This window comes from Thunnus thynnus, chromosome 3 (genome assembly GCF_963924715.1).
Source record: "Thunnus thynnus chromosome 3, fThuThy2.1, whole genome shotgun sequence".
Taxonomy (NCBI): Eukaryota; Metazoa; Chordata; class Actinopteri; order Scombriformes; family Scombridae; genus Thunnus; species Thunnus thynnus.
Genome location: NC_089519.1, coordinates 21,126,336 through 21,143,852, shown reverse-complemented (window position 1 = coordinate 21,143,852; position 17,517 = coordinate 21,126,336). Strand labels below are relative to the sequence as shown.

The following is a 17,517-nucleotide window of genomic DNA, read 5'->3' as shown; positions in this document are numbered from 1 at the left end:
GTTGAGGTGGGAGAGAGGACACTCTGTATTACGAGGGAATGCTGGCGCATACTGGCTGTCGTTCCTCTTTGCTAAATAGACAACTGAATGTGAACTTCACTGCTCGTGTAATTAACATGGCCTTCCTGCATTTTGCTTAAGCTTTTTATGTTTTTCCATTTTCTGTCTGTGTGTTTTGATAGCTCCTTAAGTTGGAATACTTTCTATCAAACTGGTGGATTTTGGATTAACTGAAGTAAAGTACTGCCTTTTTTCTCTACTGGGATGTATGGATTTTGGATTATTCAACGTTAAGTGCTTCCTACCTGCTCTACTGGGACTTCTTTTCTCCGGAGGACAGTGGCGGTCTCTTCCTCCCGCCTGCTGGCTCAAGTGTGCCATAAAGCCCCGTCCGGCTCCCCTCTCTATCAGCATGGAAATCACTCAGAGCTGCGCTGTCACTGATGGACTCTAGTGACTGTTTTTCTTCAACTGGTGCTTCCCTCATGTTTGCTGTAATGATCTCCACTGTGTCACTGCAACTGCGGCTGTTACCAATGCTGCCATTCTGCCTAAACGACACAACTGCTTTAATTATGATGTCCTACACCACCACATAGCGATGGAGTTTACGCAGCTTCCTAATTACACCTGACAAGGGTTTTTTAACCCGCTGCCAAGAGTTTAGGATGTTAAGAAACAGACCTTGTTACATCCATAGAGGCTCACGTTGTGGTTTCAATGTGGAATACAGAAGCAAAACAAACCTGGGCATCATCACTGGAAACATTGCAAGACTACCCCATACCAAGCGAGATGCAAAATATGGAGTGGATCACAGTATACTGTTGAATTTTCAGAAACTTACATTCTCAGCTCTGTCTCCTGCCACCATGGAACTATTTAAAACACAATCTCTCACCGATAAATCCCTCCTCATACCTGACCACATCTTGGACAAGGTGCTTGATTTCATGTGCCTAACTGAAACCTGGCATAAACCAGGAGACTACTCTGTGCTTAATGAGGCCTGCCCTCCTGGGTATGGTTACATGGAAAAAGCCTGCAGCTCTGGCCGTGGTGGTGGTTTAGCAATCATACACCAGACTGAACTGAAACTCTCTCCCCTGCCAATGCCTGATCTTTCTTCTATTGAACGCTTTGCTCTAAAATGTAAACCTCCATACACATGACACATGACAGTGCTTCTTATCTATCGCCCCCCCAAACCAAACTCATCTTTCCTCCCTGAGATACATGACCTCCTCACCTCATTCTGCTGCATGTCAACCAACATCGTCATTGTTGGTGATATGAATATACCTTTTGACAACCAGTCCTGTCATTTTGCAGTGGAGTTCCTGAGTCTGATTGAATGTCTTGGCCTGAAGCAGCATGTTGATGTCCCTGTCAAACCAGAGGGCACACACTGGTCATCACTGACTCCGCCCCCATCAATAACCAAGATGGTCTCAATGGATTTGACATTCCTGTCACCCCCTACTAAACCTCAGAACTAGAAAAGCATTGACCCGGTCATCATGACAGTGGACCTCCAGCACATCACCTGCCCAGCTTCTGCATCAGTGGATGAACTAGAGGCATTCTACAATACATCTCTGAGCAGTGTCTTTGATTTTCATGCCCCTGTCAAGATGTGTGAGGTCAATTTTTCCATGTTCTGCTCCCTTGTTCATTCATGACCTGTGGAAAAAAAAAAACAGCTGGCCATGTCCTGAAACAACGCTTCAGATGCTCTGGACTCACCATAAACTCCGTAAACTGGCCTTCCATGGTTCTACTCCAATCTAATTAATAACAATCCTGGCAACTCTCAACATCTTTTTTCCACCATAAATCATCTCCTGAAACCACAATCATCTTCCTCAATTGAGGCAACAGATTGAGCAATGTAACAACTTCATTCATTTTTTCAGAGCCAAGGTCAACAACATCCACTCTCTGATGTCTAGCTCTTCCTTTCAGTCACTAATCTGGGTTTTAGGTTTGACCCTCAGCTGAGTTTTGATGACCATGTAAAACATCTATGCAAAACCTCTTTCTACCATCTCAAAAACATGTCTAAACTCCACTCCTCTCTAACCCTGTCAGATGCAGAGAAACTTGTCCACGCCTTTATCTCCTCAAGACTAGACTACTGCAATGTGCTCTTCATAGGGATCCCTGGCAGGAGCATCCAGAAACTCCAGTACATTCAGAACAGCGCTACCAGGATCCTGATGAGAGTGCAAAAACACAAACATATAACACCACTTCTGTTTTCATTGCACTGGCTCCCTGTCTCCTTCAGGATTGACTACAAAGTCCTCGTACTCATATATACAAATCCATCAATGTGCCTCTCTACCTACAGGTACTGATCATACCACAAACCTCCACCTGCACCCTCAGATCTGCCAGCAGCTTGCTCCCCCAAGCCCACAGCACTATGCTCCACACCATGGGGGATCGAGCCTTCTGCTCTGCTGCACCACACTTGGAGAACAGCCTTCCTAACCATCTGAGGGCAGCGCAGACCCTAGTCTCTTTTAAAAAAGGCCTAAAAATGTTTCTATTCAGGAAGGCTTTTTCATCTTTCTACTATTTCCTTTATGTTGTGTGTAGGGCTGTCACGGTTAAGGAATTTCCCCTGCGGTGATTCAGGTTGGCTCAACAGTGTGTTATGTGGTCTATGCGATATTAGTGCCTTTAGCACTGAACATACAATACACATGCAGTGAAGTGTAAAACAAGAAGGGTCTAGCTTCATGAAAAAAAGGAAAAATGTAACATAGCAAAGTTGTGGCGTTTGCTCGCCATCCAAAGTGGCTGGCTTGTCTATCGCACAGTATTGCAATATTGCAGTTATTGTGAAAGCCCTAGTTGTGTGTCCTATGTTATAAACACTGTAGCACTTTAAGTTTCACTATGAATGAAGAGTGTGGCACAAGTTAAATGAATTATCATTATTATTATTTTTTATGAAAAAAATGCATTGTCTTTGTTTTAGTTAAATATGAGGTGACAATGTATAATTGAGATAGTTTTCTAATAATTATGAGATGTTAAGTATATAGAATATTCTAAGTCACATAATGTGATGATTTAAGCATTTTTTTTTACTTTGTGAAAGACCTAATTCTGAAATCTGTCATGCATATCTTTTTGATTAAATTAAATAGCAGTAATTTTTCTTTTTTGGTCAGACTGAGGTAAGAAATGATGAATGTGTAGTTAGGTTCACTCCAAAGTCAAAAGACATATTTAGGACACCTAGGTCACCCCCAGCAGGGTCTGTCATGAATCTGAGTGTTACCTTGCTTTTTGGACATCATGAAACTAATTATCGCTATCAAGGTGAGACATCAGTAAAGGAGAAAAGACCTCTGGTGTACACCGCCACCTGTGGCACTGACAATGCGAATGAGCAGCAGGCAGGTTTTTGGCATTACCCTTTGCACCAGAGCATTTCTTCACTTTTCAAACACTCAGTATACTTTATAAGAAGCATTAAGTGCTGTAGCATCATGTTGCCACTCCCTGAACATTTTCTACATGGTAATACTTTCATGGTGAATTTGTCATGCAAAGAATGAGAGTATTTGAATGAAAATCAGAAGTCAATCAGAATCAGAGGGACATTTTACATTTTCTATTTATGGCTGATTGAAAGTGATGCTTAAAATTACATGCTGAGTCAAAGGCTTAAAAGGGAACTTGCTCAAAGGAAAGCAGACATAAAGTTTCTAGTACACTGTTTTTATCTTTATGCAACACAATTCAACTGACTTAAATCCAAGGTTCAAGATGTAGGACTAAATGTGTCAAATGTGAAACACAAGGACCTTTTTTGAATTACAAGATTCATCTGTCCCTTGCACTACTGCTCTAATAGAATTTTATTAAGATGTTCTAGGCTAGGGTACTTACCTTACCCTGCAGTAGGGACACTAGGGATACAGGCACAAGTAATTTTCAGTCTAAATTTACAAGTGTTTCAGCCTTTTGCATCAGAGACTCCTCTGTTTGCTGTATTCTGCACTGATTCATTCCAACATAAGACAGGCTAGTGGACACATGAAGGATGTAGAGGCTTGTTTGGCACTGGATGAGGCAATAGGCCAGAGTAGTCAGGGCTATCAAAAGTGGGGGCATGCTGCTCCAGAGAGCTGGGTTTTGAAAATGGGCTTGGTGGCTCTCTGTGGGATTTCTGCATCATCTGACAGCAGAACAAAGTTCTTTTGGCAGACAGAGCCCAGTCAGAGGCAATGTTTGATGTAGTCTGTGAAGCCAGAAACATTAGAGCCAGAACGCAAACGCATAAAGAAAGGCACTAAGTAAATATGTTAAAACACAAAATTGAATTAAACACTGTATATGAAAATCCCACACACACCATTCCGCCAAATGTGGGTGAAAAACTGGCTGTGGCAGGTAGCTGTAAATGTCTACCAGCCATGGTGGCGGGTGAAGAATTCTGATCTTGTTTCTGTATAAAAGCATGTCCAACACTGAGAGTGTGACTGCTCTGCGTTGTGACATGGCAAAATCACTGCCTCTCTCTCTCTCTCTCTCTTTCTCTCTCAACAGGAAACACCTTGCATTGGACATAGCTAGAAGCAATTTAGACCAATATTAATTATCTCTCTTTCTCTCTCTCTCTCTTTCTCTCTCTCTCTCTCTCACACACACACACACACACACACACACACACAAACACAAACAGAGATGTATTCACTCTTGAGTCACTTCCAATAAACAATCCAACACACAAACCTGCTATAAATAGCAGTTATCTATTTATTTTTGCAAGTTTTTAACATTTTTAATTATTATAATCGTTATTTTTGAAATTATTCTTAATAAGTCTTGTACCATTAAGCCCTATGGCACAGATACAAAAGTAAACAAAATGTATAAAAATGCATTTGTTTTAAAAGGTCAGAGGGAGCAGGGAGTGCTTGGTTAGGTGACCTCAGGATTTAATCTCTGCTTTTTGGCGATGATGTGGTTCTGTTTGTTTTCATCAGAACGGACCTCCAGTGCAAACTGGGGCGGTTTGCAGTGTAATATTGAACATGAGAATTAATAATATCAATAATAATAAAAATAACTTTATTTGTATAGCACTTTTCAAAAGCAACCAAGGCCATGGTACTCTACCTATCTACCTTTGTAGTTATCATTTTCATATTAAACACAATCACTGACATATCTTCTCTCCGCACATACAGTAACAGTCAAAAGTTTGAACACAGTTTCTCATTAACTTGAATGAGTAGGTGTATCCAAACTTTTGACAGGTACTGTATATGCTACACATAGATATGTTTTATGGCATTTTGTTTATATATCTTTGTCTATGTGACAATGTACTTTGTTAGTCTGATTAATGAGTACAGTATTTGACTTGCACCATCTCTATAGATATATACTGTTCTTTTTCTGTCATCTATTTGTACTTTCTTTAGTACTTGTTAGTTAATTATAAGGACAAATATCACATTTTCTCTCTCTGTCCTTCTCTAACCTGCCCCTATTTTCCATCACTATTTGACCTTCTTCTTGCTCTTTTGTTGTACCTCTCTCTCTAAGGTGAGCGATGATGTAATTCAAGCAGCTTTGTATTTTATGAATGTATACACATACTCCGCGACCGATTTATAGGGAACATATGCTCATTAGCAACATTTGAAGTCCTTCAAATAGCAAATAGTGTCGCTGAAATTAAATGATGACAGAGTCCACAGGTACAGTTTCTCTTTAAACTAACAATAGAATGTGATTGGTTGTCAGTGCCAGGTGTGAAGGTTTCAGCATCTCAGATGTAGCCACCCACATGGAATGAATTTACAGGGAATAATGAGAATATTTATAGAAGATATATATACAGCATCTTTGTGGGAAAAAAACAACATGTCAATTAAAGAGAAGGACAACATGTTCAAGGCCACCATCTTAGCACAACAGTAGTATAGAGAAGAACATTCCTGAAAGCACAAAAAATCCATTCTGTACGTTGAACTAAGAAGCTAAGAACTACAGCCTACAGAACTACTGTACCTGGCCTGGAACCTTGATTAATACTAGATACTGTTGAGTGTGACGAAGTTTTCAAATATTTTACACTTTTTCAGGAAACTATTGAAAACAGAAAAAAAAAAATTACTTAGTAATTACTGATATTTTTTTCCTTCCACTGTCATTTCCATGGCCTTGTTCTTGTAAAAACCATTATATACACTAATACTTTCGGCATTGACTACATCCTAAATTACCTGTGTGGTTCAGCATATGTCAGACTGAAAGTACACATGGCAGAAGACGACTCAACAATATACAGTAGTAATATGGACAATACAATTGCTGACCTCTGTTCTGGGGCAGCTGTGACTCAAGAGTTAGAGCAGGTTAGGTCAGTATCTTGGCTTGCTGCCATCTGTGTGTGAGTGTGTGAGTGAATGGGTGAATGAGCGTTAAAACTGTAAAAGTGCTATATAAATGCAGCTATCTATGCCAGGGGTAGTCACCATTGCTTCATTGGAATTTAATCACAATGAGAAGGTTATGGTCTCCTGTTGAAGTAACAAGTCTTTTATCTAACTCACACTGAAAGCTTTGCAGTTGCTGAACACTGAAACACTGAAAATGTAGCATCTTAGAAGGTGAAGAGGGAAAAACAGATCTTAAGGATAGCATGAAAGAAATAGAGGTTGCAACGTACACAAGATCAACATCTAGTCCAAGTTTTATACACATTGTGGCAGGTTTCTGTTCAATGAAGAAAATTAACGAAGTGTTTTATAATGGCTGCGTTATTTACACAGTGGAGAACATTATTTTTGAGTTGGGATAAAAACAATAAACTGGAGGCCATTTAACATCAAGCTGCTTTCAAATGACACCCCCAGATGTATTGGGACACACGTGTTATTCTGTCTACCATCAATAATAGACTCTTTACTTCAACCATTTTGGCCTGCTAAGATAGATCATTTTAATTTTAAGTTTGTTTTTTCTTTATGTACTTTAATAGACTTACACAATTTAAAGTTAGTGTAAAAAGTAATACAATGAAAATACTTTATCATCAATTTATATATATATAATTTTAATGACAAACCCATACATCACCTTCATGTTTTACCATGGACAAAAATGTCAGCTGAATCCTTTTTCCACACATAAGTTAAACTTTCACTCACCTCCAAAGCCTCACACATGAGCAAATCATGATGATGATGCTGTATTGATTTTTCTGTTTAAGCAGTTGACAGTGCTTATTGAAGCAAACTTTGCATCACATAAAAACATGCTTCAAGGAGTTGTAACCCATAGCGACAGCCATGTCCCCCCCCTGTCACATGCTCCAGTGACTATTATGATGGTATTGTTTTTCCTATTTTGTTTACCCCAGTTGCAGTTAGTATAAGCTCCTTTAAAATCATAGAAAGATGGAAAGAGGTGGATCTTTTTTGTAGATTTTGTAGGAAACTAAGGATGTATACTGACATAAACCTTCACTGGGTCAATGTTTTCACAGTTTTGATTTAGGAGATACACAGTATATCTGAGATAAGACTACGATGGTAATAATTAGAATTGCCTGTGGCTATCTCAATTTATCTTGAGTAAATTTCTACTGTTCTTCAGCTCATACTCAGTTGCTGATTATATAATGAGATTATGTCACCTAAAGTACAAAAGAAGATAAAAGATAAACACTAATACTGAACATGAATAAGCTCAATCTTAGTTCCCTGTCCACATGTGACCCTTTCAAACTGAGAGAAACCTCCATCTGCTGGAGGTCGCACTCAATTGCGGACGCAGAATCATCTCTTGCTGTTTCCTCACCACACCACTGACAGCCACTCTATGGTATAATTGTCTCTACCGACCCCCACTACAATCCTTTCCCAGCTGCCCATCAACATTATCTCTGCAGCGGGCCAATTACTCATCATCTGCCTTGTTTTGTTGGGCTCCCACAGTCAGACGTCTTCTGATTCAATGAATGATTTAAATAATGGGCCTGTAATCATAGATGCTGATAATTTTGAGTCTTATTTGATCCCTCAAATCAATTCAGTCTATATACAATACACCACAACCTCTATCCATTTTACTATGGAATAAAACTATCTAATAAAATTATAACTGGTTGTGAAGAAAATCAGCCTAGAGTTTGGAAATCCATTTACATTTTGCATGTTCGGTTACACAACACAATTTCAAAGTCAAATTTATTTATAAGGCACATTTAAAAACAACCCACGTTGACCAAAGTGCTGTACAGACCAGAGCAGGTAGCTAAAATCATAAATACAAGAAACAACAACAACAACGACATAACAACACAGTCACAAACTGAAACTTTTCACCCATGACTGCTTGTCCATAAATGGTGATTGATTGCTTTCATGTAGTTCAGAAGATACTCCTGCTCTTCTGAAAGTCAATAATATGTAGTGCAACATGTTCAGGGGGCTGGGCAATGCAATGCTAAAACTGGCTCGGCAGTGGTCAAATGGGAAGCCAGTAGGAAGCCAATAGCCACCAAGTGATGGTGATTTAACTGTTTTTCCACACATTATACATAGATTGTACTTGATTGTAATGTACTCGTTTCTACATTGATTACGCACCACTGGTTGGATAGAAGATACAATATGTGCAGTTATGTTTTGTAAGTCTTCATGCTTTCCACGGATAGTCAGAATGTGAGATATGAAATATTCTTCAATTAAGAAATCTGAATCATATGATCATTCAGAAAACTATGTGACTCACTGCACTTTTTGAGCATGTTTCACAGATAAAGCCACAACTAGTGGCGGAAATGAAAAAGATGTAAGATAATTTTGTCGACATCTTTGTTTATAGTTTGATATGGAAGCTGATGAGTCACATTTACATATGAATGCTTAATTGAAGGCATAGATGATTTGTGTTAAAAGGGGAAAAAAAGGGTTATTCAAAGGTTATTCATTCAAAAAAATCAATTTCCTCATCTACCATCAATCTGCAATATGGTTGTATGTGTTTGTATGACTGTGTTCATGTGAGTGTGTAGGCATGTGTATTTCACGCACAGCCACACACTTTCACCTACACTTGTGCTGACCTTAACTCCAAAGCAGAGAGCCAAAGCTCTTAAAGTCTTAAAACTGATGGTCTGGATACTCTCATCTCCTGTTCGCTGTGTCAAGTCATTATAGTGCACCAAGTCATTAGCTGATGGTGTAGTCATCCATTACAGCTAAGAGGGAATATAGCAAAGGCGAAGCAGAGATGATTTCGACATCAAGATGTCCAGATCATGTGAAGGACAATTTTTCTTCCTTTTCCTTTGGTGCTCAATATATCATTGTAGTTGTCAGAGTTTCAAGCGAAATCTAAAAGTCAGGGCTCCTGCTTTCTCTCTCCACAAACTTTACTTTAGCAGATCTGAGAATGCCAGAATGATTGTGGTGTCCATGAACTCCATGGGTTTTCTTAAAGCAGCTCTCCACTCAAAAATGTTTTTCTTTTTGTATTGTTATTTCACTTGGATGTTTGACACTGTGTAGAATGATGTGTAGAATTTGACACTAGCAGACTTTTTTCATATTCATCTGCTGAAGGGAGAAGCTTCTTTACAACTACCTCAAAGTCCACAGAAATTAACCTGCCTTTTCTACCACAGTATACACGTCTGCTCTGTAAACCACTTAACCTGTGTTCTCCTTTGAGAAAAAATCAGGAACCAAATCATCAGAAGCAGAATATTAGTATTTGTGCCTGATATGGTTTGTATGGTTTGATATGTATTAAAACACATCTGTATGGGATCTTTAATGAAGATAAAATTCAAAGAACAGCGTATCCACCGAGGAAAAGTGGGGCTAAAAACTAAAGAGGACAATCTCAGTTGCATCTATCTTAATGCCAAAATGTTTTATTTTGTTTGTCCCACAGTCACATAAATGCAATGGTTGCAGTTCTTTAAAAGTAAATGTAAAGAAATGTTAATAAAGTGTATTTTGCCACTAAGCAAGTATTGTGAATCACCTGCTGGCAAATGCAGTATCTAAGGTTAAATGGTGGAATGCCAGACAGGGTCAGGACAAAGTAGTGGGCTGTTAGGTAATTGTGGATCCTTGGTATAATTACTGTAATCAAATAGAGAGCCAAACTCCCACCCCATTTTCAAGGTAGTCTCTCTTCCACTAGATGCAGTGAGACCAGCACACAATCAACTGCATATTGGCCAAAGACACAGTACCACTCTAATTTGCAGAAGCATACTATCCCTTCTTGTTCAGTTTCATGTGGAATAATAATCTAGCAGGACAATGGCCTTAACATGAATCACCAGACCTCAAGCTAACTAACCAATTTTAGGAAGATTTAGAAGCTGAAAGGCAAAATACATATTCTATTATTATAACCCACTCTCTGGAGCGCCCCCAGAACATCTCACATTGTGTATATATTTGTAGACCTGATACGAGATATATTATGTTTGAGAGAAACTTTTTGTCAAATAGTTGAACAAAATACTTCTGGCGATACATTGGCATGGATGATACCACTCCACAGTCTAATCCAAAAAGTATACATTTATTCAGTGATTAGAATACAGACGAGAACAAAAATCTGCACCAAAGCTTAGCCCCTGATTAATTGTTTTTCTGCATAAACTCTACCATACAACAGCTTAACATGTTGGTACTGCAACAGTCACAAAGGCCTGTACTGTTTGCAGTAATCCATCACTGCAGTACTGCAGTGATGGATTACACCACTAGGTGGGGACTCTTTTCGTTTGATAAGATGCACTTGCACTTTCCTGCAGCACCATAAAGACAGCTATCCTGATTTACTACGTAGATGTAGTTCACTCTTCAAAAGGTATGGTTAACAGGTACAGTAGAATAACATGGAAGTTGTGCAAATCCCTCTCCCAGCTAGCTATTTCACAACCCATACTAATGCCATATTACCAGCTCCAACACATTACAGTAGTTGATTGCCAAAGCAGAACACATGAACAGATGCACTGACATGGTAAACATCTGTGGAAACACAGCACAAACCACAGAGGCTTTGCCTTTACTCAGATTAGCCCAAATAATTATACAAGACCCGCGTTCCGACATAACAGAAAGTATTTATTAGATCTAGTTAACAGAACTAGACGAGGCTCTCTGGGAATAGTAATCCAGATTGCAGATGTTAGTGTCAGCACGTACCTATCAAGAAGGACAAAAACTCAAAAAACTCAAAAAGCTTAGTTCTACCAGCTTCACTATATATTTGGCTCCATACACATATTCTCGGTGGTAAAAATATTTTTATTAATTTTTAATTCCAGGGAACAAGAAGATTTGATACCAAAGTTATGACTCCTGTAAATAAAAATGCAAGGAAAAAAAAGTCAGATGGAAAGAAACTTGGCTGATATGAGGAATGTAAGGCATTGTCACAGCTCATTGTCTTTGAGAATTAATGGGAGAACGATGACAAGGCCAGGACTGATTCCACAGCAGTGCAATGCAAGGCGAGTACGGACCTTCAGAGAAGAATATTTATGTTATAGCTTTATGCTAATATTATGTGTCAAGCAATTACATCTGTATTCAGAATGGATAGCCTAGCCATAATTGACAATGACATAGAAAGCCTGGCTACAGGACAGTTTGATCAAATGAACAATGTCATACTCTAGTCTTGACTCATTATACTCTAGCCTTTATTGTTGGCAAGGCCAAACAATGAATGTCAATAGACTGAGTTTGATTCATTACACAAAGCCAGATTTGAAATCATGAGACATACATGATGATGAGTACATTTAAATTGTATCATCAGCACTGAAATTAATTCATTGCATGTGTTATATGGCTCTGTGTTGTGGCTATAGAGAATGTAGTAAATTGCATTTTTAATTACATTATTTCCTCTTTTTTTGTACTTTTATACGTAGACTCACTGTCATCTGATCCGTGTTAATATGCATGGAAATGGTTTTCTGCTGCAAGGGTGGAACTAATATAGGACACTCTTTCGTTCATTGGATAAATGTTATTTCGCAACTCTGAAATCAGAAAACTGCTTTCTCACAGCAACGTCAAAGGAGGCAGACATTATATGGCCCAATTCATTACAGTCAGTGAAGGAGGGAGGGAAAGAGAGAGAGAGAGAGGGAGGAAGACAGAGCGAGAGAGTGAGTGAGAGAGAGAGAGAGAGAGAGAGAGAGAGAGAGAGAGAGAGAGAGAGAGAGGGAGAAAGACAGAGCGAGAGAGTGAGTGAGAGGAGAGAGAGAGAGAAAGAGAGAGAGAGAGAGAGAGAGGGAGAGAGAGAGAGAGAGAGAGAGAGAGAGAGAGAGAGAGAGAGAGAGAGAGGAAGAGAGGGGGGGGTTTCATTAAAGCTCCTGGTTTAAGCCCAGCCCATTCTGAATATGTAAATGTCTCAGGCACAGAGAAAAACACAGCAACAGAAAAGCGAGGAGGGAAGAGGGGGAGAGAGAGAGAGAGAGAGAAAGAGGAGGGGAGCAGCATGAACAAGTGAGTGAGCGATCAAGGGAAAGAGAGCAAGAGTGAGGGAAAGAGAGCGAGCACTCTGAATTGTGAGTGGCTTACGACACTCAGTGAACAGAAGGTGCTTCTGCATGCGCTGTCAGTGTACTGGTCTGCTGCAAGGGATTGCGCGCTCCTTTGCTTCCCACATTTACCGCCCCTGCCTGCCTACCAGCACCAGCCTTCAGCAGCCTCTTCCAGCTGGCTGAGAAAACACCCGGAGAGCAAGGGAGTGAACGAAACCTGCAAGCCACAGGGGATGCGAGAGGCTTCTTAACCGAGATGAGCCACTGAGATGACAAGGAATACTGTTACACAAGAAAACAGTGAACAGGGTTCACCTCTTTAAATCCTTTTTTTTCCCCTTGCATCCGTCACTGAAAGCATGATTACCCACTTGAATGGATTTAAACCTTACAAGTCAGTGATTGCTTCCAGAGATGGACAATAATATGTGTTGACAGATCTGCTGAAACTTAAGCAGCAAGGGGAGGAGAAAAGAGCAGGACAGATATTTAAAAAGATTTTTCCGTGGTCTTTTTTTTTTTCTTTCTCTGGTTGTGTCTTCTCCCCTCTGATCATTGCAGCAGAGGACTGCGGAGGAGCTAAAGAGACAGAGCTCATGCATGCAGACAGGGGAACTTGCACTTCCTACCATCTCGCTGAAAGCTACTTGGATTCCTTCTCTTTCTGGCTCTTTCACTTGAGGAGAACTAAGACATTGTAAGCCTGCCAAGGATCTGGTGTCCACTGAAAAGAGAGAAGGGAGGGGGGGAGAATTTGTACCACAGTAGGGTCTTTTTTAGATTCGCACATAATTAGTGTTGGGGCACAAAGCGAGACGCTGAATGGAGATTGTCAGCTTTTGGATAGGGGTGAGTAGGAATCTTTTCAAATAAGATCGATCAATGAGGACAGTTTTTTTTTCTCCATCCCTTTACTCTCCACCCACTGCTTGATTTATAACATAAGCAAAGAGACTTGCCCTTTATCACTTGCATTTTCGACAAGGATTCCCTTGGTTGACTAAATAAAAGAAATATAAAATATCACTGTCTACAGCTAAAATACAAAAACGGAACAAAACCGATTACTAAATTAATTAAATATGATGTGATACATATGATGTGATAGGTGCAAAAACAATATCCAGAGTGGTTCAATGGACATTTTCTCAGTGACATCCCTGGATATTTATGCTAATGGATTTCCTTCTAATTGGACTGTACTTAAAGTGGCCACTGAAGAAGCCCCCAGGGTTGATACTGTGTTCATTGGGCATTTTTCTCAGAACGGTTCCCTTGGTAGAGGGGGTTTGTCCAAGGCTGTGCCGCTGCGACAGCAAGCTGCTGTACTGCGAGGGGCTCAACCTCACAGACATTCCCCGCAATCTGAGCAGCGCTATGGGCCTGTCCATGAGAGAGAACAACTTGACCGAGCTGCGTGAAGGCCAACTAGCTGGTCTGTCACAGCTCACCTGGCTCTACCTAGATCACAACAACATTGACATTGTAGAGGAGGGTGCATTTGACAGGCTAAGACGGGTCAAGGAGTTAGACCTGAGCAGCAACCGAATTGAGAGTCTGCCAAATGGTACCTTTAGGCCCCTCCCAAACCTGCGCATCCTGGACCTCTCATACAACAGGCTGCAGGCACTAGAGCCCGACCTATTCCACGGCCTTAGAAAGCTCACCAATTTGCATTTGCGCTACAATACTCTCAAATTTGTGCCAGTGCGGATTTTTCAAGACTGCCGGAGCATGCAGTTTCTGGACTTGGGATACAACCAACTGCAAAGCCTGGCACGAAACTCCTTCGCTGGCCTCTTCAAGTTGACTGAGTTGCATCTTGAGCACAATGAGCTGGTTAAAGTCAACCTAGCCCACTTCCCTCGCCTCATCTCTTTACGTACTCTGTACATGCACAACAATCGTGCCACTATTGTTGTCAATACCCTGGACTGGACATGGCATTTTTTAGAGAAGATTGACCTGTCAGCCAATGAAATCGAGTACATTGAGCCACATGTTTTTGAGAGTGCACCGAACCTCAAGGTGCTGATGCTAGACTCCAATCGGTTGACTTCCATGGACCAGCGCATCCTGGATTCATGGTCATCGCTGGACAGCATTACCCTGGCAGGGAATGACTGGGAGTGCAGCCGCAACGTGTGTGCCTTGGCCTCTTGGCTGAGTGCCTTCCGAGGCCAGCGTGACAATTCCCTGCTGTGTTCAAGCCCCGACACCGCACAGGGCGAGGATGTGTTGGATGCTGTCTATGCTTTTCAGCTATGTGAGGATCACCCACTGGAGGTAACTACAGCAGGCCTGTATGCCTCTACAAGGGATCTGGCCCAAGGTGGCTCTGTGTTCCTTGGCCCATTTACTCCCAACCCTTATGAGGGCGAGGGTAGTGAGGTGGTCACCAGTTCTTTCACTGTCACAGTGGGCCATGATGACCTGGAGAGCACCATGCAGATCCACAAGGTGGTGACTGGCACCATGGCACTCATCTTTTCCTTTCTCATTGTTGTGCTCATGCTATATGTGGCATGGAAGTGCTTTCCAGCCGGAATAAGACAACTGAGGCAGTGCTTCAGCAGTCAGCGCCGTAAGCAGAAGCAAAAGCAAAGCATGCAGCAGATGGCTGCAATGTCCACACCAGAGTACTATGTTGACTATAAACCTAACCACATTGAGGGAGCTCTGGTAATCATCAATGAATATGGCTCTTGCACTTGCCAACAGCAACCTTCTCGGGAATGTGAGGTGTGACCCTGCTTTGTGAGTACGTCTTTACCTGTGATTATCTGGATATACAGCAAATCCCTTTTTTGGATACACTGGGGAGGGGAATATTGCGGGACAGAAGGAATTAAGGGATCTTTTGGACACTTTTTACACAGCATCTCACTGTGATGTGGAAGGAGTGTGCTTTATGCGTCTGACTATTTCGTGGTGGATTTACTGCTACTGCTATCTACTGCTGATTTGAGGTCACAGGGCATACTGGGCACCTGACTCTTGGACCTGTTGATGTACTACAGAAACACAGAGAGGAATACATTGTGGGCACTGAGGCTTTTCTCTCATGGATGGATATTTGAGCTTTAATGTGTCTTTCTACTTCAGGACATTTAATTATTGTTTGAAAATAAACTGGGGACACACAATAGAAGAAAAAAGAAAAAAAAAAAAACAAACCATTTGTATTATGGTAAACACAATATTTGCCAAGCATTTAAAATATAAAAAACATGTTTAAGTTGGATTAAAAATGTAAAGATAAAAGTCTGTGTAAAATATGTTAAAAGAAGTGCAAGTGTGGACAAAAAATGATACAAGATAATCTATTTCTTTTGTAAACTACAAAAAATGTTTAAATAAATGAATTGCTATTCACAGTAAACTCATTTGTACGTGAGAAGCCTGTCAGAGAGGATGAATGACAATAGACGCAGTCTTTGCGCTCGTGGACTGGAGAGCAATGTCTCTGCAGTGTATTGAACCAAAAAAATAAAAAATAAAATGAAATACAAAAAAAAGAAAGGGGCAGAGGGATATCTGCATCTCATCTCCAATGTAAAATCCATGGTCTGAATTTTAGATCTCTGTTTTAACTCACATATTTGTTGTTTTATCATTCACTGTGTTGGCTCGCTATCAGTGTAGTTTCTTTCCCCCCTCCCCATTGCCTATCTGTGAATAGATTCAAATGATCTATTACATTTTGATCAGTTAGCATATTTTCATATATTATATCACTATTTGTGTACCATCCAAGTAAAGAAAGCAGAGTGTCAAAGATCTAAAGCTATGCCTCTCATTGCTTCTTGCTCTTTGGCTTTCATAGTGGAGTGATGCCTCCTTTCACTGAATCAAGCACACTAAAGACAACAGTCATCTTAACCATGCTTACTTATATCAAAATACAGTATTGGAATCACTGAAGAAATTATCCACCAGCTTCAAGGAAGATTTGCACATTCAATATTCTTCACTGTGTTTCCATGTGATGTAAAATGTTTGTTGAATACAAGGCCATTTTGAGGTGTATATATATTCTTCTTCCTCTGGTGTTCATTGTGTAAATTAGTTCACTGACAAAAGTTGTGTTTCCTGTGTCCTTTGACATGAACAGTATGTTGTGTGGGGTGGGGGGGGGGGGCAGTGAGAGGGAGGATGGAGGATGGAGGCACAACGACTGCAGAAAGAGGGAACAGACTGCTCTCTAGTGTGCATATTCTCATACTGTGGCTGCGTTTTACCTATTGTGCACCATATTCTGCAAACTTCCACAGCAGGGGCAACAGTTATATAATGAATTTGAAGTGGCTTTTTCTGAAAAAAAAATCAATGCATCAATTTGCATCATTTTTGTGTTATTTTCCGATAAATTAAGATAATGTTTACAACTTGTAAGTCAGCAGGAATAAAAATGTTTTAAGAACTCACTGACAATCATTACACAATTAGCTCTAATAAGAGTAAAATGTTATCCTCAAATTTACCCTCAACATTGTAAGTGCAGCTGGTGTTCTGGTATTCTTTGAACAACATGCAACAAGGGGTCAGAAAAACAGATAAGCGTTGGATGAGTGTTGTTATAGGGTTAGAAATGGTTTGTTGAGTTTTGAATTGGTGGAGCCTGAAAGGGCAAATCATGGCCTGGAAGTAAGCTCTGCCTAAGAAGACAAGTTTAGAGGATTTAAGGTCCTCCAGGCAATAATGTGACTGAAAAAAGAGTTTGCCTGGGTTGAGGATTAATTTTATTTTCACTGTGCTAATTATCAGAGGTACTGAAATGAAATACTGTATGTTTAAGTGAAAATAGCAGTTACTGGTTAAAATTTTGACAGTATTTTTTGGAAAATATTGCAGGGAGTGGATACAATTGCAAGCTCTCAAAAATTATTCATTAAATATGTGTTAATTCTTGCAATCATAAAAATACCAAATCCTGTAGGGACTGACGA

At 40.2% G+C, this 17,517-nt stretch overlaps 2 protein-coding genes across 4 annotated transcripts in view; one reads left to right on the top strand and one right to left on the bottom strand.

The window, feature by feature from the left end:
- Positions 1 to 17,517, bottom strand: part of ctnna2 (catenin (cadherin-associated protein), alpha 2) — a 337,564-nt gene that overhangs the window by 120,840 nt on the left and 199,207 nt on the right. The window lies entirely within an intron of this gene.
- lrrtm1 (leucine rich repeat transmembrane neuronal 1) lies at positions 12,498 to 16,348 on the top strand. Its single transcript, XM_067584709.1, has one exon. It carries the CDS (start codon positions 13,739 to 13,741, stop codon positions 15,314 to 15,316), a length of 1,578 nt encoding a protein of 525 aa, XP_067440810.1. The 5' UTR covers positions 12,498 to 13,738; the 3' UTR covers positions 15,317 to 16,348.